Source organism: Pseudopodoces humilis, chromosome 15 (genome assembly GCF_049639895.1).
Source record: "Pseudopodoces humilis isolate 2021_Gansu_Grassland_sample_001 chromosome 15, ASM4963989v1, whole genome shotgun sequence".
NCBI lineage: Eukaryota > Metazoa > Chordata > Aves > Passeriformes > Paridae > Pseudopodoces > Pseudopodoces humilis.
In genome coordinates this window covers 9,093,646-9,120,172 of record NC_142214.1, presented here as the reverse complement: position 1 = coordinate 9,120,172, position 26,527 = coordinate 9,093,646, and the positions used below count along the sequence as shown (strand labels likewise).

Genomic DNA, 26,527 nt, shown 5'->3' with positions numbered 1-26,527 from the left:
GCGGGCGGAGCGGAGCGAGGCGCAGGCGCGGCGGGGCCGCTGCCGGGGCTGTGCCACCGCCGTGGCCCGGCGGGCTGCGGCGGGAGCGGTGGCAGCATGCGGCAGTCCCTGACCCAGCAGCGCCCGGCCGGCGTGGCCCTGCCCGACTCCGTGGGTGAGTGCCGGACCGGGGGGGATCCCGGGGGGGATCCCGGGGGCCGGGGCGCCGGGCTGGCCGCGGGGCCGTGCGGGGCGCTGGGTGTCCCCGGGGACGCCGCCGGAGCCGCGGCAGCCGGGCCGCCCCCGCCGTTCCCCCCCGCCCCCGGCCGCGCGCCGCCTCGGCCGGGGGTCCCCGCAGCCCCGGGGGCCGCTGCGGCGGCACCCCGCTGCGGGTCATCCCGGACGGAGGCGGCTGCGGCCCCGCAGCAGCGGCAGCATCCTTCGGAGCTTCGGAGAGCCGCTGCCCTCCCGCACCCCCAGTGAGGTCGGGGACCCCTCGTAGCTGATGGCGATTTCCCCTCCCTGGCACAGCCCCGGGCGGGCAGGAGCCGCGCAGCCCCGGCCGGGCGCTGCCGGGCCCGCAGTCGGAGCCGTGGGGTCACAGCTCTCACGGTGACGCGTTTTTAGCAGAAAAATGGGACCAAAGGAGAGGGGCCGGGAAGAGGGATGCTCTGAGCCATCTGCCCCCGGTTCTCCCGGGGTAAAAGTTAGAGCTGGCTTCTTCCTTGAGCTACTCTGTACCTATTCTTCGCTTCTAGCTTTTCCCCCAAAGAACAAGATGGAGAAGTCGGTCGTGATTCTGTGCCATCTTGTCCATTTTCTTCTAATAATCGGGGGGGGTGGGGGGGGTGGGGGAAGAAGTGAATCAAGGGCAGTTCAAAGATCTGCATTATTACAAACTTTTAAAGTAATCTGGAAAAGCATCCTACAGCCTTGTTTTCAGAGTAGCTTATAGGGCAAATATAACAAGATGATGTTTATGATACTTAAAAGAAAAATGATCGTTCTAAAACCAGTGTCAGTTTGGAGTGCCATTTTAGCAAAAGCAATAGCCAGGCTATGGATAGCATTAATTTCCTTACAGCTCCCTAACACAGTTAAACACAGTGTTTTGGATCACCTTGTCTATATACATTGTCGTAAACACTGCAAGTTTTTGGGTATCTCTTTGGGATAAATCACAGAGAAAAGGCTATTGCTGTCTCTTAAAAGCAGAGATGGCAAAGCTGTCGTAGCTCAGCTGCTGTGTGTAGAACTATACCAAGCTCAGGAGCACAGAGGAAAATTATCTGATGGGGAATACTTTCAGCAGAAATTAATATTGAGGGAGAGGATTTTGTCAGAGCAGCCCTTCAGCAGCTATTAAAGAGATACTGAGTATGAGTCCATGTATGCTGAAGCAGCTGCAGGCATCCTTACAAAGTACAAAACCACTTTCTCTCTACATGCATAGCAAGGTGTTTTCAGAGAAGGAAAAAATGTAATTAATATCCCAATACAGAGCTGAAGTGGAGGTATTCATATTATCTCCTCAGTTTCACATCTCTCTTCAGTATCGTTAGAAGATTATGTCTGGTTTTGTCAGAACTTGAAATAAAAGCTTTTTAAATATTTTTTTTAATCTTATGAGAAATACTAGAAAGCTTTGAGAAATTTTCCAGTTGAAACCTTATGTCTTTCTTCCCTACTGAATGTTGGTGTGTGCCAGTGCTAATCTGGGAAAAAACATAGAAATTAAGAGTGAAAAACATGATGGTGCTGAAACAAATACAGCATCTATAAATGGTGTTCCAAGACTCTTCTTTTAGAGTGGTTTTCGTGGTAACATTTTGCAGCATTTGTGATGGCAGTGCAGGAGCACTGGTTTGGGTGTGTGAGTGCTGTGCTCGTGTGCCCACAGCACCCACCCAGCCATGCCCTGCAGACACCTGCACCTGACAGCCTGGCCGTGCACACCAGGAGCTGTGTAAGGAGCACATGGCTGCGCTTGTTCACCCTTTGCTCATCTGCCAGCCAAACTGTAGCACTAATCAGAAGTTTGGTAATTCTATGGAAGCAAGATGGGTTCATCCTTTCTCTCCTTTCAGAACTAATCTATGTAAGAAACGGTAAATTTTCTCCAGTTTTGATCCCACTGATATGGATTTTTTACGACTTTTATGGGACACTTGCATTTAAATGGTTGCATTGAAACTGAAGTGTGGCACAATGATAGTATTTGTGAGGCAACACATACAGAATGGCTTAATCTCTTAATGATTTTTGAATGATTTAGAAGACTAGATTTTATATTATTAACTTATTTGGCAGATTTAGGAGAATAACCCCAAATGCAACCTGCAGCAAACAGTCATGTACCTTTATCTCCAGCCTGTAAAACATAGCTTGAAAGACTAAGCATCATTGATAAAATATCCAGCATGAATCTTGGGGTTCTCTAGCAGTTATTTAATATTTTTTTGTTTGAAATTAGCAGCTATCTAGCTATTTATTCCAAGTAAGAACTAACCAGTTGTCAGGCTCCTTGCTCTTAGGATCAGGGATTCCCAGTGGTGCAGTCAGACCTGTGCTCTGGAACATGAGCAGAAGGTTTATGGGTGGAGAGCTTTCCTTCCAGAGACAGCAGGTCAGTCAGAAAGGATGGTGCTTTTTTTTACAAACCTCTCTTGCCTTTCATGTAGGGCAGGGAGGTTGGACTAGATGACCTCCAGTGGTCTTTTCCAACCTTACCCCTGTGTGATTTTGTGCATTCCTGCTAGGCTTTTAAGCCCCAAGGTTAGCCCTTGTCTGTGATTTCAAGCTCATCCTGTTGCTGTGGGTAAAATGGTCCAGCCCCATGCCCAGCTGTGCCAGCCCAGGCCATGCAGAAGGAGCCCTGCTGCCAGCAGCACAGCTCCTGGGCTGGAGAGGGCATGGAGGAGGAGCTGCTGTGCTCTTCCCTGTGGAGAGCTGTCCATGTGGAAGAAGAGATCGTTTGTGGGTTGGCACGGCTGCATCAGTGTTGGGGTGGAAGGATCTCTTTATCTGCTGGGCATAAATACACAGACCCTGCAGAAGGGCCCATGGGCACCTGGGGCCTGCATCTTTGAGACAAAAAGCTGCCCAGCAGGGCCTGGTGTGCTCCTCTTTCTGGAGAATTTGGACAAGGAGGTTGTGCTTGGCTGAACCGAGTCTTTATCAGGGGCCTTTCTGCAGGTGTTTTATCTCACTGTGCACAGGCTGCCAGGGAGCCCCTGAACAAACGGGAGTTCCCAAGATGGTTTGCTTTAGGGAATACATTCAGCAACAGTCAAAGCTGCTCCTTGCCCTTGGGACGTGTTCCTACCCTTCTCTGAAACATCCAGAGAAGTGCTGGGAGCCTCTGAGGTGGGAATAGCCCTACCTGCTCCCAGGGCCTTTTGGAGAGCCCCCAGCTGTGGGAATGGGATTCAGGGTGGCCCCAGCAGCCCACAGGGAGTGAGGCAGGGGTCCCTACAGTCCATTATCCTACCAGCCATTCTTGCAGGTGCTGGGTTGTATCAGCATAATATATGAAATATGATCCAAAGGATTGTTCCACGAAGTGACACAAAGATGGCAAAGCACATGCAGACCAAACACGCCCCTAAAGATGTTGCTGAGTGTAGTGTCGCAGCCAGCTTTCCTCTTGGCTGGTGGAATCACTCTTTCATGTTTATGCTCATTTAGGAGGTCTATAAATATAGAAAAGAAAAAAAAAACCCTCATCATCAGGCAGCTGTAGATGAGTTTTACTAATCCACAAATTCATTATTCAAGTGTCTAAAAATACCTGGTCCTTGCTGAAAGTAGAGGAGAAGTGGCTGTTGCTGGTGATGTCTCATTTGCATGGAAAACTGTGGATGTCTTATGATTACAGTCAAATTTCCCCTTTTAAAACAAGCCACATGCAGTGGGGTTATTTAGCTTGATGTAAGTAGATAGATCAGAAAGTATATAAATGTCTAATGTGAATATTTCTCATTAGCTTTATTTCCCCAGGCAGGGGGGCTGGGAGACTCCAGTGTATCTAAATGAGCTTTGCAGAGTTGCAGTTGTTAAGGCTCTCTTCATCTACGTCAGAGCAATGTTAGTGAAGGTGAAAAGTGACAGCCAAACCCAAAAATATTCTCAAGTCAGAAGAAGAGAAATTCACAGTGGTGTGGTTGGCAGTGGGAGGAGAAATTTGTGGTGTTGTGACTCTCCCCAGATGGAATCAGCAAATTCTGTTGTGTGTGTGTGTTTTTAGGGTCGTTCAATAGAAGAAAAAGAAATTCCCTCTACGTAACTGTGACTCTCCTCATTGTGTCAGTATTAATTCTAACGGTGGGCCTAGCTGCTACAACAAGAACCCAAAATGTGACTGTTGGAGGTTATTACCCAGGGGTTATTGTAAGTATAGAACTCCTAGGTAGGTCTAGAAAACTTATTGCCTACAAAGTCCCTTGTAATGCTGAAAATGTTATAAAGGGTGATCTTGTCCTGAATATTTTGTTCAGCTACTTCATTACCATTTGATTTATTTGTTTTATTATTATTTTGCACCTGCTGCACATTCCCATGCAAAAATCCCATCCAAGTGGCAGCTTCCTCTGAGCTTAGGTAATAACCTGCTTTTGAGCTAGTGATGAGCCAGACAAATAGATTTTATGTCAGTCAAAGCAACTTTAGAACTTCTTTGTTTACATAGATCACACTAAGCCCAGGCAGAAGTAAGGCAAAGGAGGATCTTACTGCCAAAAGCAGTTGAGAGACCAGGTCTTGAAATACTGGTAACATAAACTTGTGGTCGTACAGTTTACTTGCAGAAGTGTTTAACAAATCAGAGTCCCTGGATGAGGAGCTGTGGCAGTTTGCCAGGGGAACATGTACATCAAATTCACGAGCACATCCATTTCTTCTTTTTTGTTATCAGCAGCTGAAAAAGGGAAAGAACAATCTTGTAGCTTCAAATGGCTTAATTTAGAGATGACCACTGGTGTCCAGCCTTCCTGCCATTAGATGTGTACTCTCTTACAGAAGCACGAGGGGCGAGTACATCATGACCCTCCCGGCATGAGCAGAGGTCTAACACGAGCTGGAAAGCAAGACCTGCTCTGTTCCTGTGCATGTCTAAGACATGCTGAAAAAGAAGCACTGAACTGCAATCAAATTAGGTGTCTCAGTAGATTAAATGCAGCCAGTGGCCCCAGCTAGAGACTCCTGGTGTGACAGCTGTAGGATGCTGCATATTTGATTTGGAGCCTTGAATTTGGAGACTTGAAACCATTCCAGATAATCAGATGGAGACTTGTCTTATTGCTGTTTGATTTATTTGCCATGCATTGCTAATCTCAGAGAGCTTTATACTTTTCTGTGCCCAAGTTCTTCTGCAACTGAAGAAAGCCCCTTTACAGCCATTACAGTGTGGAGCATTGTTGCAGATTATGTTGGGCCTCTTTGGTTTAGATTTTCTGGCTTCTCCCAGTATCTTCCACATTTAGGCCTGAACATTTTTAAAGAGAAGTATAGAAGGAAGGTGTTGAGAAAGATGACAGACTGGCTGCAGACTCTCCACGCTTACTCTGCGCTGTGCCAGCCTGAGTTGAACCTCGTGCTTCAGAGCAGGTCCTGCAGAGTGATGCAAATGGGCAGAGTCTGCTGTTCACGTCCCCTTGACATCTCCTGAGCTATTTATGGTCTGGGAATGTCAGCATCACTTACACTTTTTTAAGGCTTAGTCTACTCAAGGAATTAATGAATTCCTGGACTTGGGAAGGGCGTTGAGTTACTTATTCAGAGACACCCTGGCAATTTGTGTTTGTCACCAAATTCTCCATCTAAATTCATTAATCTGCTCTGTAGAAATATGTGATGACCTCACCTGTCTTGCTGCACAGGAAAACATTTCAGTGTGGTGCTGGATGCTTCAAAAGATGCTTAAAATAGCTGATGTTTCATAACATGCTGGGATTTCTCCCTTTACTGGGGAAAAAGGGCTGGCTGCGGTGAATGAGTATTCAGTGAGCTGTCCTCAGGCAGATAGAGCCAGAAGTCTCTTTGTATGCTGGGTGATTTCTCTGTGTGTGGACCAGTTCCATGGCTAAAATCATCATATGGAACACAGAATCATAAAGTCATGGGGTATTCTGAGTTGGAAGACACCCATCAGAGTCATCAAGTCCAACTCCAGGACAACACCAGGAATCACATCATGTGCTTGAGGGCATTGTCCAAATTCTTCTTGAACACAGACATCAGATGTCTGCCATGCCTAAACCGCCCTTCTTTCCTCCTTCAACTTGTGTTTCCTGGGCCTCTTGTGTTTCTTGCACCTCTTGTGCAAGGAGGAAGCATGCAAAGATGTTTGCTTCAATGCAGGGGTTTATCTTCCCAGGCCTCTGCTTCCAAGGATGGACAGAACTGGGCATGGAGACCTTCCACACATCAGTAGGATTTCATTTGGTTGGGTTTTTTGAGGGTTCGAAGTTGTTTTTTTCCCTGGCAGCTCAGTTCCTCATTGATAGAACTGGAGAAGCTGAAGCAGAGGGTTCAGTGATATCCTGTGAAGCCAGGGTGCCTTCACCCTCCTCCATGACCACCCACACCTTCACAACTACATCAGTTGTGAAGACACACCTTAGCTGTGTCTCTGTGGGAAATGCCCTCTCCTGTGGCTGGATGACTGACCTGGGACAGGGAACCCCAGAGTACAACAGTGAAGTTCAGCAGACAAGAGTAATGCTCAGGTGCAGAAGACAAGGAGCCCCATGGAAGTCAGACTGTGAGATATTTGTGTTGTCTCCAAGTTATAACAGCTGCCAGAATCTGTGTAAATGACTGACCTTTCTTAGGCTTTCACTGGCAAACCTCTTCTGTAATGGTTCCTTGCCAAGGATGTTGGCTTGGGGCTTTACCCTGGAAAAGCACATTCACTTTGTGTCCTGTCCTCCTTTCAGACAGACATCCCAGGGGATCACATCCAACAGCAAATAAATGATGTAACTGAGGAACATTACTACTCTTTGTCCCATCCATAGAAGAATGAGTAGTTTTTCCATTAGTGCAATGAGAATTCCTGTTAATGAGAATTCACCAATTTTTTGGTCTTCACCTGCTGGATGCACAGACTTGCTCTAATTTCTTATTTTTGAATTATCTTAAATTACCTAAAGCACTTTACCTTTTGGTTTGAGGCTGCTTTGAAACACCATGTGGAGATTTCTCTTAAAGCTCAAAGGACACAAAAGGTTTTTCTTGAACATTTGCCTTAGGTGTGTATTGCCCCACAAGTTCCTTCTGCTAAATATCACCAGACTGCAAATTACACCTGGATCCACATCACTGTTAATGCCTGGATCTCCCAAATTTTTTGCTTGGACTTGAACTATAAATCTGTTACTTTAGAAAGGTGGGGGTGTTGTTTGCCTAAGCTAAAAAATCAGCCCAGGAGCACTGGCAGGTCAGTGTGGGGCAGTTCAGCAGTGCCTGTTTGCCACCCCAGTGGTAAGCAGTCCCTGGCTTCATTGCTGTGCTTCCCACCAGGGCAGTTTGTGCCTGATGTGGGGACAGTGGTCTGCACGAGCTCGGAGTGCAAGCCAGGCAGTGGGGAAGCAGCAGCCTGATCAGCTGCTCCACTTTAATCCCTGCTGTTTGAGCCAGCTGCCCTCCCCGCCTGCAGCACTGCACCAAAGGCTGCTGGGCTTCAGCAGGACAAGGGAAGATTGAAGCCCAAGTTTACATCACATTTGTGTCTGCTAATCTCTGCACATGCCTCTGCCTGTTAGTATTGGATTCATTAAACCTTTGTTTTCTATTCCTGGATCTCAAAGTATCAATTCCAGGTTAGATGACTCATTTTTGAATCACTACATCTTGTCTCATGCCTTGTTTTTCTTCTTGGGGAGTTGGCAAATTATTGGGCATTCTCACATGGATCTTCACTGGGCCCTGATCTGTTGTCTGGATTTGCATCTCCTTAATATGACAGATCCAGCTGTAGGAGTTTTCCAGCGTTTCTCATTTTGCCAACCCATGAAGTGGGGTTGGATATGCTCTACACCAACCAAAGACCTTTCTCATTGTGATGTAATACTATTTTTGCATCTCCCCTCTTAGTCCATGGTTCCTGCTTGAAGTCCCTGTTTCTGTCCTGGCTGAGGTGTGCTCTGTCCTAGAAACTTCTTCTTAGTGTAGCTTAAGGCTATGGAGAAAGGAGGGGGGAAATTGCTCTCCTGGCTTACTTCAGTGAGCTGAAATAAGTGTCAGTACAGCAGCAAGAGTTTTTGCTGCAGTAGCTTATTCTATTGGGCCAGTGTGAGCTCTTCTGGTAGAACACCCTGGTTGATGCATCCTCACCCCTGGCAATGAGGGAGGAGTAAGAGAAGACAGAAAACTGCTAAATCTTCCAAAGTATAAATCTCCCTTATTTCATACTTCACATTGAGGAACTCTCTGAGTTGAAAACTGAGGTGGCTGCTCACATGCTCAGTGGTGTCACAGAAACCTGGTCCTGGAGGTTTTAGTGCATTGGTCCTGCCAGGTATGCAGACTCTGGAGGCTCCTGAGTGTTTGTAGGGTTGTTCCAAGACAGCAATGCATATCCTCATCCACCAGTCATTTCTCAGCATCACTGGGGGGGATGGAATTCAGAACTCATCCTTTTGGTTTCTACACACGCTTTTAGTGTCATATGTGGGATACATCTGATAGATCCTGCTAGCAAGAGACCACTGATTTCTTGCTGGAGAAAGAGTGCTCACACATCAGCAGAATGTTCTTTTGCTGCTTCTGGATTTAATTGTGTTCCATCTGTTTATAAAATATGTTTGGTATCATCCTGATATAAATGCTAACAATACATTGTTTTTCAGCTTGGTTTTGGGTCGTTCCTTGGAATAATTGGATCAAACTTGATAGAAAACAAAAGACAAATGGTAAGTTCTTTATAAAAACTCTTTATAAAAAAGGACAGTAATTCGAATATTGTGTGTAAAGAGTAGTATTTTCGGTTTTCCTAACTCTTCCAGGGTACTGTTGCATACTTCTTGAGAACTGGAGATGGTTTCTGGCAGCCTAGTAGCAGCACCCTGTCGTCATTCTGCCTCTTGCCTCCGCTTGTCTCCTCAGGAGAGCGGCTGCAATCCCCCTCCCCGGTGGTTGTCCCAAGCTCTGGCAGGGAGATCCCCCCAGCCTTGCTCATGTGAGGCTGCAGAGGGCTGAGGGAGGTCCTGCTGTCCCTGCAGCCTGTCCTGCTGCCTGCTGCCTGCTTTGGCAGGGGTGAAGGGGCCTCAGGGAGCAGGTTACCAGTGTGTGCTGCTGACCAAGGCTAAGGCAGGTTCTGCAAAGGCAGATGGGAGAAATTCCTGCCTGTCCAAATCCAGAGTCTGCCTCTGTGCTGCCTTTGCTTTGCAAATAGCATGCTCCCTGCAGAGCAGGAGGAGAGGTTGAGCAGACCCTGCAGGAGATGACATTTGCATTTCCCACAGTCACACAGGGTGCAGGGGAAGTGAGTTTCCCAGTGGATATTTTTTGTTGTTTTCACCCTGGCTCTGCAAGAGCAGCATATCCCTGTTCTTTCTGTCCTAGCAGGGTTGCTCATCATGTGTTAGCGGCATGTCATTGTCTGGTTGAGCAATGACCATATTGTGCCAGTCCTGGACTTTTCAAAGAAGTGCCCACAAGTGACAGTGTGGCTCTGACTTGTTTGATTATTCTGAAGAGCCCTGGGTAGCTTGTGCTTATTCTTTTCATCTCTCTATCATTTTGTGTCCTAAAAAACGTTCATGACCCAGCTTTGCAGGAGTTGCATCGCTGCTGCCTGGGCTGGCAGCGAGCGTGTCTCCACTCTGATCACAGAGAGGACACGCAGTAGCTGTCACTTATTGTCCCTGTGCTTTAGTCACGTGTCCTCCTTGCCCAGAAGCACTTCACAGGGGCAGCTTTGTCCAAGGCACGGTTCCATGATACCACTGCACATGGAGGATTTATTTTGTTCAACTTCTCTGAGCTTCCCCTGTGTCCTAGTTTACTAAAAGGCAGCCTTGGTCTGGCTTGTTGTGCACCTGGAGGCAGAAAAAGCCAGAAGCAATTTGTGCAGCTGTGTTCTTGTGCGTGTTTCTGTCTGTGACTGTGGAGAGAGCCAGTGTGGCTGATGAGGAGAGCTAACCTGAAGGAGCACTTCTCACTTCCCCCAGACTGCTGACAGGAACAGACCTCTCTGGTTTTCTGCACCCAAGTTACTGACTTCCACGCCTATCTCTAGAAGGGAAGGGAGAGCTTTTGTGTCCTCAGGGAGGGCCAGCTGTGCTGCACCACAGGCAGCCCTGACACACACCCCGCTGCCCACCCAGCAGCTTCCAAGTGAGGAGTCAGCAGGTTCCACGCCTTTATGGCAGTCGTCTGTGCCATGAAAAAGTAAGAACCAGCACCTCTACAGCCCATGTGCGGCTGTACCATCACCTTAAAGGAACCTCAGCCTAGCACACTCCCACACTATCCAAATCCAGTTTGTCTTCTGTTGTCCGAATGTTTCTTGGTGTGGCTGACTTCATCTGGAGTTACATGAGTGAAGATCAATCAGTAATATCGCACAGCTCGAGAGAGAGATTTCTGCTTGCTACAGTAACACTATTTTCAACCTCAAATCAAAAATCTTGTTGACAAGTTGAAAACTGGGATTTTTAAGATTAATTTTGTCAAGAAAATTAATCCACAAACACCAGAGGTTTATGTCCAAAAAGGAGACAGGGGAGTCCTGTAACTTTATTTGAATAAAGGAGGAGACCATGGGGCATTTCCCATGGGGTCTCTCAAAATTTTTAGGGGACACAGCCTCCTTTTTATCCTAATTTCCCGGCCACATTTCCCTCTCCCCATTGGCTGAGGTATTTGAGAGTTATAAACTTCCCAAAATGCCTAAATACCCCCTTCTAATGTATACCCCCCACTCCGTTTTCCTTTTTCCTTGTGTGTCTTTTCTTTTTCCTTAAATCCAGAGATTTAGCAGAGTTTCGAGTGAGTAACAGTCTGTGTCAATTAGTGGAATTCCTATGGAATTTATGGTTCCCCCCATTGCTTCTTTCACCTCTCCATATCTGGCCTTATCTACCAGCAGACCCACAATTTGTTTGTAAAGACACCTCCTTTCCATTCCTTTCAATTTGTATGTTTCTATTTGCTGTTTGATTTTTTTCTCTATCATAAGTTCTCAGTGTTTGGTTTTCAGGCTTTTCTTTCCACATCTAGGAGGGAGGAAACTGTATGTAAATAAAGTGAGCATCAGATACTTATCTCTTGGTAGGGCTGTTATGAAACTGTCATTAACTTTGTATTTATTTTAAACTACCATATTAGCAGCTCCTATCTGCGACCAGAGATGACCGACAAAATCCTTAATTGTATGTACTTGGTGTTTGGCTCTCTTCCCATCTCTAAGGCTCATGCTATTTAGGGCAAATATTCTCTTTCATGTGTTTATGAAACAAAAGACAGTACTGAGAAAATCTAAACGTGCTACAAAATAAGCTAAGCCATAAACCCCATGTCTTCCACCAAGACTGGGCTTTCTCCCCTTGTGTGGTTCCACTGGTTTGGTAGTGAGACAGTGTGACTTTACAATGGATAGTGTGAGCTGGGATCCAGACATGCCAAGGGTGGGGCTGCGTGGGGAAGAAATGCAGGAGTTTATAGCTGACAGAAACAGGGTCAGAATAGGATCTGGTCCTGGAAAACTTGTCACCTGCTGCCATCTGCAAGTACTTTGTGGCACAGCATCTAATATTCCAGTAACAGCCTGTTGTGATCGTGATGTTCACGTGGTCACTGGGATTGTTTCACAGCCTGCTTTCTCTGCTGCTGCAGGTCTAATGTCTATGCCTTGAATACTTGCCTCATCTAAAAAAAACATTTTATTTTCTCTCATTTTTAATAAGCAATTGTACAGGGGGCATTTCCACTGTCCCAGGTGAGCCCTCTGGCATCTCCAGTCATTGTTCAAGCTAATCTGGTGTGTACATGGAGGTTACTGGAACAAGATCTGTTTTCACTTAGGGAGACATAGATAACACAGTGTGATTAACCTAAAAATCTTGAGGTACTTTAAAAGCACACATAGGATCCTTCTGGATTGTATTTGTCCAGGGGGTTGGCTTGTCTTTCTGAGAACTGGACCCTTATGCAGTGACAGGAGCCAAGGTTTTCAAGCAGATTTAGTACCTGGATCTTTAAAACAAACATCCCAGGTCAGGAGACGTGATATCTGTCAGTGCTGGCTGGGCTGTTAGCTTTGTATTTGGGCTGTTGAGATTTTTACTATCGCTTACAGCTCTCCCATGACCAGAGTCACCTTTGTACTTGTGGATAAATTGTTTTTAACAGCTGCCAGCAGCTAACACTTCAAGGCTGTGGTCACCAGAGTGGGAAAACCACCAGGGAGCTTCTCATTCTTTACACTGAAATCCTGTAAATGTATTGAAATTATGTATTTCAATATATATGAAGTAACATTAAAAGGTGTTCCCCAAGCTGCATTTTGTGAACCTGTCTGTGTGAATGCTGTGCTTGGCCTCCCTCTGCAGCCCTGCAGATATCCCCAGTGTGCTTTGGCAGAGGGGATTGGGATCAGTGTTGGGAGCTGTGTGTGAGCAGCTGGTCAGGAGCCCACTGGCAGCAGCTGAGCTGAGTTCAGGTGTGAGAGGGGCTGTGTCAGCACTGGTGCATGGCTGAGCACTGCCTCTTGAGCAGAGGTGGTGTTTGAAGTGGCAGTGGGAACACTGTTTCTCATACCTGGATTGGAGATTATTTCTGGTTTAACTGCTGAATGCTTTCACCCTAACTTTAAGAACAGGCAGGATGGGGCCAGTGGAAAAGGATCATGCCTGTCTGACTGCTGTGAGAAACGAAGCCCACTCCTCCAAATGTTAAAAGTTATAGTAATAATAATAAAAAAGTAATAATAAAGTAATAATAATAATAAGGGACAGATCAATAAAGCAAAAGTAACAGTGCTGGGTGCGTGGCAGCAGCCAGAGGCACAACAATTCTTTAGCAAACAGTCCTTTATACTGTTGCAGTTGCAACATTTGTTCCTCAAATGACTTTGCACATTTCTTGGAGCCCCAACCACAACTCCACCTCAGGTTGCCACAGCATTGCATAAATCCACAGCTACAATCTCCAAGGGTCCATCAGGGAGGCACTCCAGGGTGGTTTTCTGATGCCACTTTAGTCTTGGTATTCTGCTTTTACAGTATTTTTTTCTTTGCCTGTGTTATCTTGGTTGTATGTTTTGCGAGAGGAGTCATATCTTGTGATACATCTTTTGCAAGCACACTTACATCTTGTGATAGCCTTGCTTCCTACACATAACTTTTAGTTGTATTGTCCACAAAAACAATTACAGTTTGCTCTATATCTACAGAAGTGGTTACACTTTGTAATAGTTTTCAAAAGCAAATACATAATAGTGAAAGCCAGCTGTTGTTGGCAGATTGTAACACTGCCTTCTCAAGCTGCAGGTGGAGGGGAGTCTCTCTCCTTGCAGCTCTCCAGTGGGAGGCTGGATGGACTGTGCTTGCCACAGCCTGGCACAGAGGAGCCCTGCCAGGCTGCTGTGGGGCTGTGCAGCACCCATGGCATGGGCTGGTCACCTGCCTTCTGCTGTCATGGCTTTGTGCTTGTGCCTGCATCCAAGTGTTTTCCCTGAAGCAGAGAGGTTCATGCTCTGCTGTCCCCTGCATCCTCACAGCTCAGGAAGTGTCGACAGGAGCAGCTCCCCACAGCACTCAGGGGGGAGAGGAAATTCTCTCCTATCTCTCCAGGGGAGAGTTAAGGACAGCAGCAGACAGAAGAGGAGGTGTATTCTCAGTTTAACATGTTGGAGTCATGGGAAAACCTGCATTACTCTATCAAGTCCCCAGAGCACCAGTCTGGCACAATGCTCCTACTCCTGCCACTCTGCCAGAGCAGAGCATATCCCACTGCCCTCAGCCAGACCAGTCTGTGAGCCCAGGCAAAGCCTGGCTCACCGATTGCTTGAGGGCTTATTGACTGTGGTTTACATATCCTTGTGGAGAGGGCACTGATCACTTGGTTGTGGAGAGGCAGATGATACTTTGCTTTGTTTTCCTTTCTCAGCTGGTTGCATCGATCGTCTTCATCAGCTTTGGTGTCATCGCTGCGTTCTGCTGTGCCATAGTAGACGGTGTCTTTGCTGCCAGACACATAGTAAGTGCTTCCAGGAAAACACAAGTCCTGCAATGCTTTTACTCTAAGAAAACAAGTGATGGTGTCTGCAATCCTGCACCAGGCCGCATCAAACTCTGTAAATATATATCATGTGCTGAATGGTGCTTTAAATCAAAAGCTTTAGAAAAAGGTTATCATTTTTAAAAAGTATTTTAAAATCAGCGGAAAGCACTAAGATTGTAAAGCTTTGCTTTGGGTTTTTTTTCGGCTTTATGTGTTTACCGAGTATCAGAACACTTAAGATGTAATGTGAATTACAACTATCATCAAGGGACAAAATATGAGCAGTAACATCTACTTTGTTTTAAACGTAGGCAGAGCTAGTTCTTAATGCAGAGTGAATCACTGGATGCTGTAGAATGAAGAAATTTGATATGAAGCTCACCGAAGCATTACAGTATAAACAGGAAACATTTGCAGTAGGTTCTCAGTTTCCATTTGGTCACTTAAAAAAATTATGAGCTACTGCTGTCATGATCAATCACTAGTACAGTGGGATGTGCAGAAGCTTTAGTTATTAGTATAGAAATAAAAATACATAATTCCATTTTAGCTTTTTTATTGAAATTTGTAACTGCAAATCGTTTTTTTCCCCTGCAACTCTGGTTTGATGATTTTTTAGAAAAAATTTGGCAAAAAGGGATTAAAAAGACAGATTTGGAGTTTCTTTGTATCAGAATGGAAAGGGATTTCAGATCGGAATTACCCATGAAATGGAAACTCCCTGTATCAGCTGGCTAGTTATGCTCGTTGTGAAGCTGGCTCTTCTTTCCTGTCCCTGAGTATTCCAGTGGTGGAAAGGTGGCTGGATGGCAGGATTTGCTGACTGAGCAAAAGGCAGCTCCACTCAGTCGCATGATGGCTGTCTGTCTGTCTGTCTGTCTGGATGAAACCAGAGAGTCTGGGCCATCTTTGACCTCCTTTGCAAGGGTGTGACCTCATGGGTTGGGTTTTGGCATGTGCTGGCAACTCCTCCCAGCTGGCTCTGGGGATGTCTGTGTATCTGAGGCAACCAGAGCTGAGCAGTTGTGAGGAGAAAGGCTTTGGTTTCTGCCTCTTGATGAACAGATGGGCTTTTGGCCTCACTTTACCACCTGAAAGTCCAAAAATGTTCCCACCTTGCTGGAGACATGCTCCTGCCACACCAGCACAAACCATTCTTCCAGTTGCCAGCTGCTGCCACTGCCCTGCCACCTGAGCTTTGGGTCAGACACCTGGAGAGCCAGTCTGGCTGCTCCTGGGAAGGGCTCACTGATGTGGATACACGTCTGGCAGGGCTCTCCCTGAGGCTTTGCCTTGGAGATCAAGCTGCCCCAAAGGGAGGCATTAACACATATTTGCAGGCTGGAATGTTGATGATCCTCCAGAGCTTTCCCACTGAAGACACTGAAGAGCACAGGAAGGACAAATTTGCCAACAATTAATGAAAAATTGCTATGATTTAGCAGGAATACCCCCCCAGAAATAGGTCAGGCAGACCTGGGATGTGTCTTCCAGGATGAAGAATAAATCCTTCAGTTCAGGATGGCCACTATCATCCAGAGAGCCCAGCTGAAGAGACTGCATTTCCCATGCTGGCTGTAACAATTTCCTGCCTCCAAGGACTAGGGTTAAACATCACCCAGGGCTCAGGGGGCTGGGCTGGGGGCTACAGAGCCGTTGCTGTATTGAGGTGCAGGTGTGAGATCAGGGTCTCTCTAAGGCCTGGTCCCTTTTCCCAGACCCTTTGGGTAATTTTGGTTTTGCTGCAGGGCTAAGTCTGGTGCTTTTCTCTGGCAGGATCTGAGGCCACTGTATGCAGGGCGATGTCAGTACTACTCCAAGAGTACAACCCCACCAGAGGTGAGAGCAAGTTCTGCTGTGTCAAGGGACCAGCTTCTTGGTGCAGGTGGAGGAACCTGCTGCCAGGAGGCTCCTCCAGTGTCCCAGAGGTCTGCAAAGTGAGGAGGGGGTGGGAGGCTGGGCCTGGGGTGGGAGCAGGGCGCTGGGAGCACTTGGGAGGTGGGTTCCTCCATGTACTACCTCAATAGTGAAGGAGCAGATGGAAAGAAGGGGATGTAGGACAGGAAAGTTCACCAGTTTCTCTAGATCTTCAGCTGTGCATTCATAGGAGCTGGGTGGTGGGTTAAGATTTCAGACAGCACTAATTTCTGTGTATATGAGCAACAAGTACCAGCCTCTGCACCTCTCTTATTGTCTCCAAGGAGAAACTGTTGGAGATGGATGATCCTGCCACATACTGATAGTGTGTATGAATGTCTTTGTCTGACTTTGCTGAGCACTAATTGTCTCTCAGAGCTTTCCTCATAAGTCTACAGGTAGTTTTGAATAACCACTATATACCAAATTAGAAGGCCTGCTTGAGGGTACAAAGTTATGTTCTATCCAGCAGCGTGGGTTCAGTCCACTCTCTTTTCAGGCTGAAGACTGTCCATGTGAACTCGGGTGTTACCATCCACAGGCACAGACAAATCACCACTTTGGTCAGTTCTGCACCTCTGTGGGAATCTTGCTCTCAATTTGGGTCATGCTATTGACAAATCTCTGCTCTGCCTTGCCGTGGGGCGAGGTGCCTTAGTTCAGCAACGCCCTGGCTGCTTGTAAGAGTTGCAAAACCTCCTTCCTCTGCGGGCACCTGCCTGTCTGTGAGCTCCCCACGGCGAAAGGAAACGCTGCTTTATTCTAGTCTGGTGCATCTCTGTTCCACTAACGGAGGACTTTGTGGGAGCAAGATAAAGAAAGAAAAATCTGCCTGGGGCTAATGTGGCGGTCACTGAGAAATCTACATGTAGAGCAGGCCAAACAGCAGCAGAAACTGGGGATTGTGTCATTCTGTGCTTTCTGTGTTTTTTTCTGTATTCACGCAGGCGGTCTGTCACCCACAGCGCCGTGCCCCCTGCACACCGAAAATAAAAACCAATACCTGCTTCTGCTGTGACCTGTACAACTGTGGGAGGTAAGCCAAAAATGCCACTCCTGGCCATGGGAAGGGCGAGCAGCGTTCCTTTGCAATAGCTTGCAGCAGGTCATTATCAGTTAATGACAGCTGTTGGGACCTTAAGCTGTGTTTGTTAGCAAGGAGGATACTAGACAAAAGCTAACTGAGAAAAGGTGGGTGTGAAATACACCAAGGCCATCCCAGCTCTGGGCCAGCCCAGCTGGAAAAATGAAGAGCACAGGAGTTTCCATTACTTTCATACTTGGTGTCCTCAGGTTTTCCACCTATTGAGTGTCGCTTGTCTTAACACCTTCCTGCTCTGTTGGCACTGGGTTGGTTTTTTCCTTTGAGAATATTGAAGATGCAAAAAGACTGGGACACTGTTCTTCTTCACCTTGCCACCATCCTGCTAACAGGGGGGAAGGTTAACAGGCTGGTGCCATCTGTGTGTTCACAAACCAGTGTCCTCTCTGCCCAAAGAATGTTTTTCGTGGCCACACGGGGTTGGAAGGTGAACCAGCACTGTGCCATGAGTCAGGAGGTGGTTACCAATCGAGAACCACTGCAGAGTGATCGCACCACTGAGATCTGGCTACTGTGCCTAAGCCAGATAAATTTACAGTATGTGCTGCTTATACCTTGTGGAGTGTCCATTGTGTGTCAGCAAATAATTAATTAATTGATTTCTTTACTGCTGGCTCTTGCCTAGGGCCATTTCAGGCTTAGCATCTCTCACAGTACTTAGTTGGGCTGGCCTCCACTAAAATCATCCTCCAGTGGTGGAGGAAGATCAAAAGCTGCTGTTGGGGGAGGGTGGGTCGTTTCCTGTGCTGGGAAGTGTGATCCCTGGTCTCTGTAGGACTTTGTGTGTGTGAAAGAGGGGTGAAGCTCATGCTTTCCTTGAGCAGTTTACAGAACACAATCCCTTTTTACAAGCTGGAGAGAGTGATACACAGAGAACTGATTGGAATAGAAAAGCTTGAAACTTTTCTGTATTGTATGTTGGGGTTTTTTTTCCCCCCTGTCCTGGTTCTGGGACCTGCCTCTGACCCATTTTCCTCTGATAAAAGATATCAATTGTTGCTATTTTAATCTTGGTTAGTACCACACAAACATCCTGCGCTGAGGAGGTGCTGGATGTGTCTCAGTAAGAGAGGCATGAACGCTCAAGACTGACTGGTGCACACGTAAAGGATAGAAAATGTGACAGCAATCTTGCATTCTTCCTGATGCTGGAAACTCTGCTGTTGGCAGCATGGGGCAAGCCCCTTCCTGTTGATAAGACATGCTGGAAAACGCGGGGTGTTCTCACAGAGGTCTGTGCTCTCACACATCTCCATAGGAACGAGTGCTTGCAAACAGCACATGCAGGTTTTATTGTCAGAGGGTCACGGTGAGAGCTCGGGTTCCACAGAGGTCGTTCCAGCCAGCACACAGGATTTTGTAACCTGTGGCTAAGCTCTGCCTCAGTTCTGCTTTAAATCCCCATCTCTCCTTGAGATGTCTCCCACAGGCGCCTGCTAAAATGAAATGTGGGAATAGAAAGGGTAAAGAAGTAGAAGTTGAGTAATCAGCAAAGGAGGGTGACTTTTGTGAAAGGGGGCAGTTTCCTGCAGGCCTTGTGGAGTCTGCTGAGGAGATGAACCTGGATCTCCGGCTTCTTGACCTTAAATATGTGCCGGTTCTTCCCCCTTTCCACAAAGCTCTCATGTGCTTTGAGCCTAACCCTGTGTGTGAGCTGGGAGATAAGTAATTCATAAGCTCTTGGTACTGTTTGTCCCTGATAAATGTTTTCCAAAGGGATATTTGCTGTAGGCCATTACATCTGATAGGCTGTGCTGAAGGCCAGCCTGTTCCCGACCTGGCAGTCAGAGAGAACTCATTCCTGAAGAGTTCCGCTGCAAGACATCTGCCCACATGTTACAGGAGTTGCTTTTCCTTTCCCAAAATAATGACCTAGCCAGATTTGACCGAGTTTCCTCTCTCTTTTCTGGATGTAGAAAAGGTTCAGAGTGTGGGCAGAAGGACAAGGTGCCAGGGCTGCAGCCAGCCCAGGCCGCTGTAGAGCTGTGAGCGTGGCGTGGAGCTGGAGCTGCCTTGTGGCCGAGCCCTGCGGAGCCAGGCAGGAGCTGTGCTGGCCCCTGCCCTCCCACCCGGCTGCTCTGGGGCTGTGGGGAGCAGCCTGCACTGCTCCTCGGGGCACACACTGATTTCCCAGGGTAATTCCAAGACCGGTTTGTCCTTGGTAAGCCTCCAGGACCTCGGTGGAGATTTCAGATGAAAGAAATAACCGGCAGGTTCAGACACAAAGTCGTTTGTTTCAGAGCAGAGCAAGCACTTTGTGCAGGGATGTCTTGAATGCTGCAAGCATGGGATCTGGGAGGCTTTAGCCCCTCTCCCTTGGTAGTAAGGTCCAAGTTATCTCTGAGCTGCAGAATGCATTTTACTGTCCAGCAGTACTGCTTCATTTTTATCATATGTGGTGCATTTTTTTATCATTACTGTTGTTTTTTCCCTAATCTAGCAGAGTAGAGATTTCTGGAGGGTACTATGAATACATTGATGTCAGCAGCTGCCAGGATATCATCCACCTTTACCACTTGCTCTGGTCAGCAACAATTCTGAACATAGTCGGGCTGTTCCTAGGGATCATTACAGCAGCAATACTTGGAGGCTTTAAAGACATGGTAAGAGGATATCAATTTCTCTGTGCGTTAAAGAAAACAAATCAGGCAAATTGCCTTGAAAAATAATCATGGAAACTACTGGTATTTTAATACAAATGATCTGTGCATTACTTCAATCAGGGTGGAAAGAAGGATAAGTGGAAGTGATTCACTTTTCTGATCTTGTCACCACCTGAGCACAGTTAGAAAATATTAACAGAACTCGGAGACTGCCTTTTCAAAAGGAACTATCAGAGAGGCATTGGCAATACCAGGATGATTTAAAAAAATTATTATTAATAATGATTTAAAATAAAAATTATTAAAATTATTAAAAATAAGCTCTTTCTTAAAAATTTATTTTCCTTTCATAGTGTTCACACTCTACAAGGAAAAGTGTGGTGGTTGCTCATTAATTGTTGATTTTATAGTAGCAGTCTGAGCTTTACAGACTGTTTAAGCAGCTGTGCTAGGCTGAAACTCTCAGTCTAATTTCTTCATGGTGCAGAACCTGATAGGGTGAGCTGGGGATCAAAACTAAACTTCAGATAATGAAAAAAATTCTGTTCTAACAATGTGAGCTACAAAATACCCTCACTTAACCAGGCTGCCTGTTAGCTTCCATACAGTTTTGTTCTGAACAGCACAAATGAATGGGTAGAACTGAATATTCAACAGATACATTTGGGGCTCTTTCAGTCACTTGTGACTCATTTGGAATAATACAGAAACAGTCACACAGAAAAGAGATCTGTTATCCTGGCTATATGTTTTTCTTACAAAGAAATCTTGGGCCCTGCACTAAGGCTACCTTATTTCCAAACCCTGAACTCTTTTCAGGCTCACCAATATCTTCCCAAATAAAACAGGAGACACATTCCCAGCTGTGCATCATAGCCCTTAGAGATTTGATCCACACCAGAGAGCCTGTAAACCTCCACAAACAAAGATGTGTAGAAATTAACAGCAATTCACAAAATTCACCAAATAACAGAGAAATTTGGAAGTAATGAATAATTTCTCTTATTTGTGAAGATGTAAATCTGTTTTCTGTGAGTACTGGTGTGCACTGGGCTACTGCCAGCTTGTTCTATAAAATCTGAAACAATAAATGTCTGTGGAATGAAATTACTTTGGAACTTAGCTGCTGCCTGGGAGGGAACTGGATTGCCAGTTGCTAATTCAACAGAGTTGAGATCTAAAGACACATAGTGCTCCTTTAAATCATTTCTGCTTTCATTCAGCTGTCAGCCTTCTGTGACTGGGTTTGCTGCCTCATACTCTCTTCTTTTTGTTTTGATAGACTCCTTCCCTCCCTACACTGAACTGCACTGTTGAAAATGCACACCCTTCAGTGACCTACTACTCCAGGCCACAAGTAACATCTTACAACTCCTACTATCACAGCACTCCTCACCTGCCTCCCTACTCTGCTTACGACTTTCAGGTGGGCAGCATTACAAGATGTTTCCTTGTTTAGCAGCAAGGTTAAATCCAGCCAGGCTGGAGGACTCTAGGGGCCTGTCTTCCTATCATTCACACAGTTTAATTTTCTTGTTCCTGCAGAAAATACCAAATTTTTCCTATTAGGCATTGGTTCTTGGCAGTGTTTTCCTGAAAGCTGTCCTTGAAGTGAAGACAAGAGGGAGGGCCTGCTACCTACCTGCCTGCCTCCCCATCACTTAGTAGTAGAGATCACATTAAAAATAGGCACTGCCTCTGGTACTGCAAATTTTCTGAGGAGAGAGGCAAAGCCAGGTGTTCAGGTGCTAGATTTTATTAGGCCAATTACTGTGTCTGAGAGAAACAGATGAGCTTTTGGAAACAAGCTATTTGAGCTCCTGAAGACACATGATGCCTGAAAAGCTGTTTTGTCTTGGTTACTTTCCACATGCCTCAGCTGGCCTAAGAGGGGTCCCTGCAAACATCACCTCTGCTATAATGCATCCCTTCCTCTTTGAGCCACGGAGCTGTGCTGTTGGAAATGAGGATTTCAGGTGAACCTTGCTGTCAACATCAGCTTTCATTTGTTGAAGCAGATGAGGACATTTCCTCCTCAGCTCTTCTGTCAGGTGGATGTTACCACAGGGATGATGTTAATTAACACATCACACAACCACCAGGACTGGAGACCTTTTTTTAACAAGAATTTAAGATCTTGGTCATGAACAAAGAGGTGAGCTCTGTGATAGACACCACGTGCTTCATCTGAGCCATGTGTTAGAGGTAACATGAATCTAAACCTTCCTGGGTCTACTGCTAGTGCCACTGGACAATGCTGTTGCCAGGACTCCTGAATATAATTGAACTTCTAGGATGTATTTGTGACTCATTTTTGAGATTAATGGAAGCTGGGACAGTCACTGGTGCTGCATAACTTCCCGCAGTTACAAAAATGCCAACCTCAGTGCATGCCAAACCAAGCTCTGCTACAAAGTCCTTTTCTCAGTTTCTCAGCAGTTCTAAGCACTGTCTGACCCAGAGTTTGCCAGTGTGGCAGCCCCAGCACCTGCAGAGAGCTCAGCATGGGTGATTTCCCTGCTTTGTAACTGGAAGTACTGCTGGGCTCTCCTAACACAGCTCAGCCAGACAGATCAAAGTGTCTGGGTCTCACTGCTGTGAGCACAGGTGTTGGCTTAGGAGGTGGCACAAAAGCTGGGCATAAATTCAAGTCATCTAAGTTTAGTATAGCCAAGTTCCTCCTTAAAGTGAAATTCCAAGTCTGAGCCTTGCATATCTTCTAGGGAACTTGTGGCCTGCATGGGAGCCCCAAGCTGAGCCTCTGGCTGTGAAGGCTCCCTTGCCTTGAGCCCTGCCCTACTCCAAGGAGTGACTGTCCCACCCTGACCCCTCTCCCCTGGCATCCTACAGCACACGGAGCAAGCCCAGCCTTGCCTCTCAAATCCCTTCCAAAGGATGCACTCCCTCTGGTGCAAGAATGCTTCCCACTCATTCCACACATTTTTCACAGGAGAACAACACACCAGAATTCCTAAGGAATTTTGCCCTTGCGAAGACCTGGCTTTCACACACAACTCTAAAATGGCAGACCTAGTTCTCTGTTTTTTGGAGCAGCCTGTTCATTGTTGTTACTGGCTGGTGTGTGACACCCAAGATTTGATAGGAACTCATCAGTTTTCAGTTGTCCAGCCTTGTGAAATGCAGCAGGCACACAGAAGTGATGAGAATTCTTTTTAAGTGTCTTCAATTTTGGATCTAAGGAGCCTCATTTTTCAAAATCATTACTTACAGGCTGTACTTACCTTGAATGCAACAAGTTATCTGAAGTGTTATTTGTATGTACATGATTTGCTGAGGTGAACCTTGAAATGTTAATCTTGAACTGTTTGGTAATGAAACATTGCTTTGATAAAGTAGTTTCTATTAAGAAATGGTTACATTCCAGCCTTTGCTGTCTCCCTGCAGCATTCCAGCGTGTTTCCAGCCTCCACTCCTTCTGGCCTCTCTGATGACCCCCAGTCCCTCTCACCATCACCCAGCTATATGTGGGCCTCTAATGCACCACCTCGTTACTCACCGCCCTATTTCCCACCTTTTGAAAAGCCACCACCTTACACACCATAAAGAATGTGGGAAAGAAGAAAAAAAAAAATTGCCATCAAAATAAGTGTGAACATTTTGTATTTATATTTTACTGTGGGAGGGAGCCGGAGAATACAGAAGATAATTGCAAATAAAAATATTAGATTGGACTGTCCTTTTTTGTGAGACTTATTTCAGAAGTTTAATGATGGCCTGTGACAAAGGGGACAGACTTCTGATGTTTTAATGTGTCAGTGAGTAGCAGGTGACCTAAAATTCAGCCTCTTTGGTTCATGTAGTCCTTGATTTTTAATCAAGTGATCCAACACAGGCAACAGATTCTGGTTTGCCTTACTCCATCTTGTGCTGAGCTGAAGTAAGGGTAGCCAAGATCAATAGTTGCTAGAGATTATCAATCTTTGAGGTGAGGGTGCTTGCAGACAGCACAATTTGATGCTGGTTTTGTTTGGTCTTTGGGCTCCAGTTGCTGGGATTTTGGGTGGGGGAACACAGGACCTAGCTCACATCACTTGTTGGCCCAACACACTGGAAAAATTTGGGAGGGAACTATGACAGTGCCTCAAAATGTAACTTTATTGAAAAGGATAACATCATAGGATAGCCTCATGTAATTGTAGCAAAATAATCAGAATATTGCTTTTTTAAGGGGGGCAAGCTGTTTTTATTTCAGCTTGCTTCTTAAGATAAAAGATGAAATAGAATTGTCTCTCTCTGAATGCTGTGTAATGCTGAAGTCAAATGGTTTGGATGGTTGCACTGCCTAAATTGTCCTTGTATTCCTACAAAAAACATCAGGAACCATCGACAAGTCACTGAAACAGTGCAGCGAAAATGTTATTTATTTATTTGTTTGTTTACCTTTTCTGTGGTTGGGAATTTCTTTTTAAGCTTATACTTTTAACTTTTTTAATGGACTGAATTAGCACCCTGAATAAGCACTGGTTTAGTAGCTGTATTATGGGTTGCACATAAGGAATATCCACTACTAGTTCTCCAAGATGTAAGTCTCACACAGATGAAATTCAACACCCTGTAATATAGGACGAAACTGAGGAATTTGCAATTACTGTTGTGACTTTCATTTAATCTTCAGCTGATGACTGTGCTGATTGATCTAGATTCCAGCAGATTTTGCATGCATCCTGCATAACAAAAGGTCAGCTTTGATATGTGACACACTGACCTCTAAAGTGTGGTTCTACTCCAGGAAGTGATTTCAGATGACAGTGTTTAGATCTGAGCTGCTCAACCTGAGCGTTCTCAACTGCTTACTTCAGGGATAAAAAACAACATTAACATTTTACTCCTTTTTCCTAAAGATATAATTTCCTTGGCATTGGTTTGTTGACCCTAATCCTCAGTTGCCTTCCTTTACTTGCAACTGATGCAGACAAAAAAGTACCTAAAAGTTAAATCTGGCTTTCAGAATCAAAATGGAATTCATGCTGTTGGGTTGGGAGGAAATCCAGTTGGATTTTAAACTGTGGAAACTACTTTTAATCTATTAAAAAAAAAAAAATTCAATGCTATCAGCATGGAAAACAAACACTGAAGTCTCTGATCTCACTTTTCAAAGTACACCCACACTTTATAATGCTGTTTTTAATCCTATGCATTTGCAAAGCCTTTAGGCTAGACTGTGTATTAACTTTATCATTTCCACTGTCAAATACTAATCAGTATATTAGTTTATTAAAGGATGACACTTTATCCAGAAGCAAGCATGACTTTTCTCCAGTAAGAAGGGAAAATAAACAGCTGGAGAAAGGAATGCAGCTCACAGGATTTAAAGCAGTAGTGTATGTAGAACATACTCTGGTGGCATTTCGTTTTACTATAGAATGTTGAAGTGCAGCTCCTATAAATTTGCATACTGGAAACAAATTTATATACTGGGGCATCCTCCATTTTATATTACATTTTACTGAATTAAATCTTGATAAAGAGATCATAGGCAATTTCAAAACAGACAGTACTTCTCTTGATAAAACTCCCAACAAAACTAGAATCAGAAGGGCACATTAATTTAGTATCAGAAACCATTTTATTGCTTTATCTTTGAAATAAAAGCTAACAGTCCTGTCCCGCTTCTGACAAACACTGTACCATTTGTGCCTGTCAACTAAATAGGGCTAGAAGGACCAGGGGACACCACAGGACAGGACTGAACATCCTGAAGAGAACATAATTTAGTGGCAGAGAAACAATTAGGAGACTGTGTCATTGGTTTTGAGTTGAAAAATACTAACTTTAGGAAATTATCCAAATCCTCATTTTTTCCTAAGAAATATTTTAGCAAAAATTACATTGCTGCTTTAAATTCACTATAAAAGAACAAGTACATTTTCACATTTAAAAACTTACTGGTGGTATTTTCTGTTGAATTACCTGTTTCATTCCGCTTGAGTAAAACAAAGCATTTAATGTAACTGCAACATTCTGCATTGTATTTGTCATTTCTTATGAGAATGTCAAGTTTGTGACTCATATGTACCCTTTTATTACTTTGCCAAAGTTAAATAAAACTGTGTGACTTTTGTAAACATTTACCAATTCTATTTTACATTTTAGCAATTCCTGTTTTACAAGCATCCTTAAGGTTATTTCAAAAAAGTGAGTAAAATTTGCATTTAAAAAAATCAAAGCAAAAAAACCCTCAACAAACAAAAAAACCCCATCTCTATTCACTATATTGGAAACATATTTCTAGCAGGATTAGCGAAAAACTCCTTAAGTTCTGTTTTTGAAGGTGCTCATGCCCCCACACTTGATAATTTTCAAGTTTTACCCACATAACATGGTGCCCCGACCTCAAGCCCTATAAAGTTATTACTGCTGATTTTTTACTTAACACAGATCCAAATAATTCTGTCCTGATGATGTCAGCTCCCCCTTGTCAGCAGAGTGAGGTAGAAACCCTATGCCATGGAGATAAAGGCATCTAGAACATAATTGGATATGTTACTTATTAAATTGCATTCCTTATGTGTAACAAGAAGTCTGCACAAAGTAAGTGATTATTTCCTGTTGGCCCCGGGTCACCAACAATGGAACTCTTATAAATCATAACCAGTCAGTGGCTGGTAAGAGCCCAAACCATGAGTGAGCTGGAAGCACTGCACTGGTCACTATGTACGTTTTACTGGTCACCAGGTGA

General features: G+C 45.2%; 1 protein-coding gene across 2 annotated transcripts; it reads left to right on the top strand.

Moving 5' to 3' along the window:
- The first annotated feature begins 44 nt into the window (after positions 1 to 44).
- Positions 45 to 25,913, top strand: TMEM255A (transmembrane protein 255A). 2 transcript variants are annotated; one of them, XM_014255342.2, is made up of 9 exons: positions 45 to 154; positions 4,226 to 4,368; positions 8,829 to 8,891; positions 14,092 to 14,181; positions 15,982 to 16,044; positions 17,070 to 17,158; positions 19,668 to 19,827; positions 21,110 to 21,253; positions 23,233 to 25,913. In XM_014255342.2, the coding sequence occupies exons 1-9, from the start codon at positions 97 to 99 to the stop codon at positions 23,389 to 23,391; spliced, it is 969 nt and encodes a 322-aa protein (XP_014110817.1). In that variant the 5' UTR covers positions 45 to 96; the 3' UTR covers positions 23,392 to 25,913. The 2 variants fall into 2 exon arrangements, with proteins under 2 accessions (XP_014110817.1, XP_005526272.1); XM_005526215.3 differs by having other exon boundaries at positions 19,665 to 19,827.
- The last annotated feature ends 614 nt before the right edge of the window (positions 25,914 to 26,527 follow it).

Coding starts and splice junctions, on each gene's coding strand:
- TMEM255A (XM_005526215.3), top strand. CDS start 97: ATGCGGCAGTCCCTGACCCAGCAGCGCCCGGCCGGCGTGGCCCTGCCC. Junction 4,369..8,828: donor GTTATTACCCAGGGGTTATT/GTAAGTATAGAA, acceptor ATTGTTTTTCAG/CTTGGTTTTGGGTCGTTCCT. Junction 21,254..23,232: donor ACTCTGCTTACGACTTTCAG/GTGGGCAGCATT, acceptor GTCTCCCTGCAG/CATTCCAGCGTGTTTCCAGC.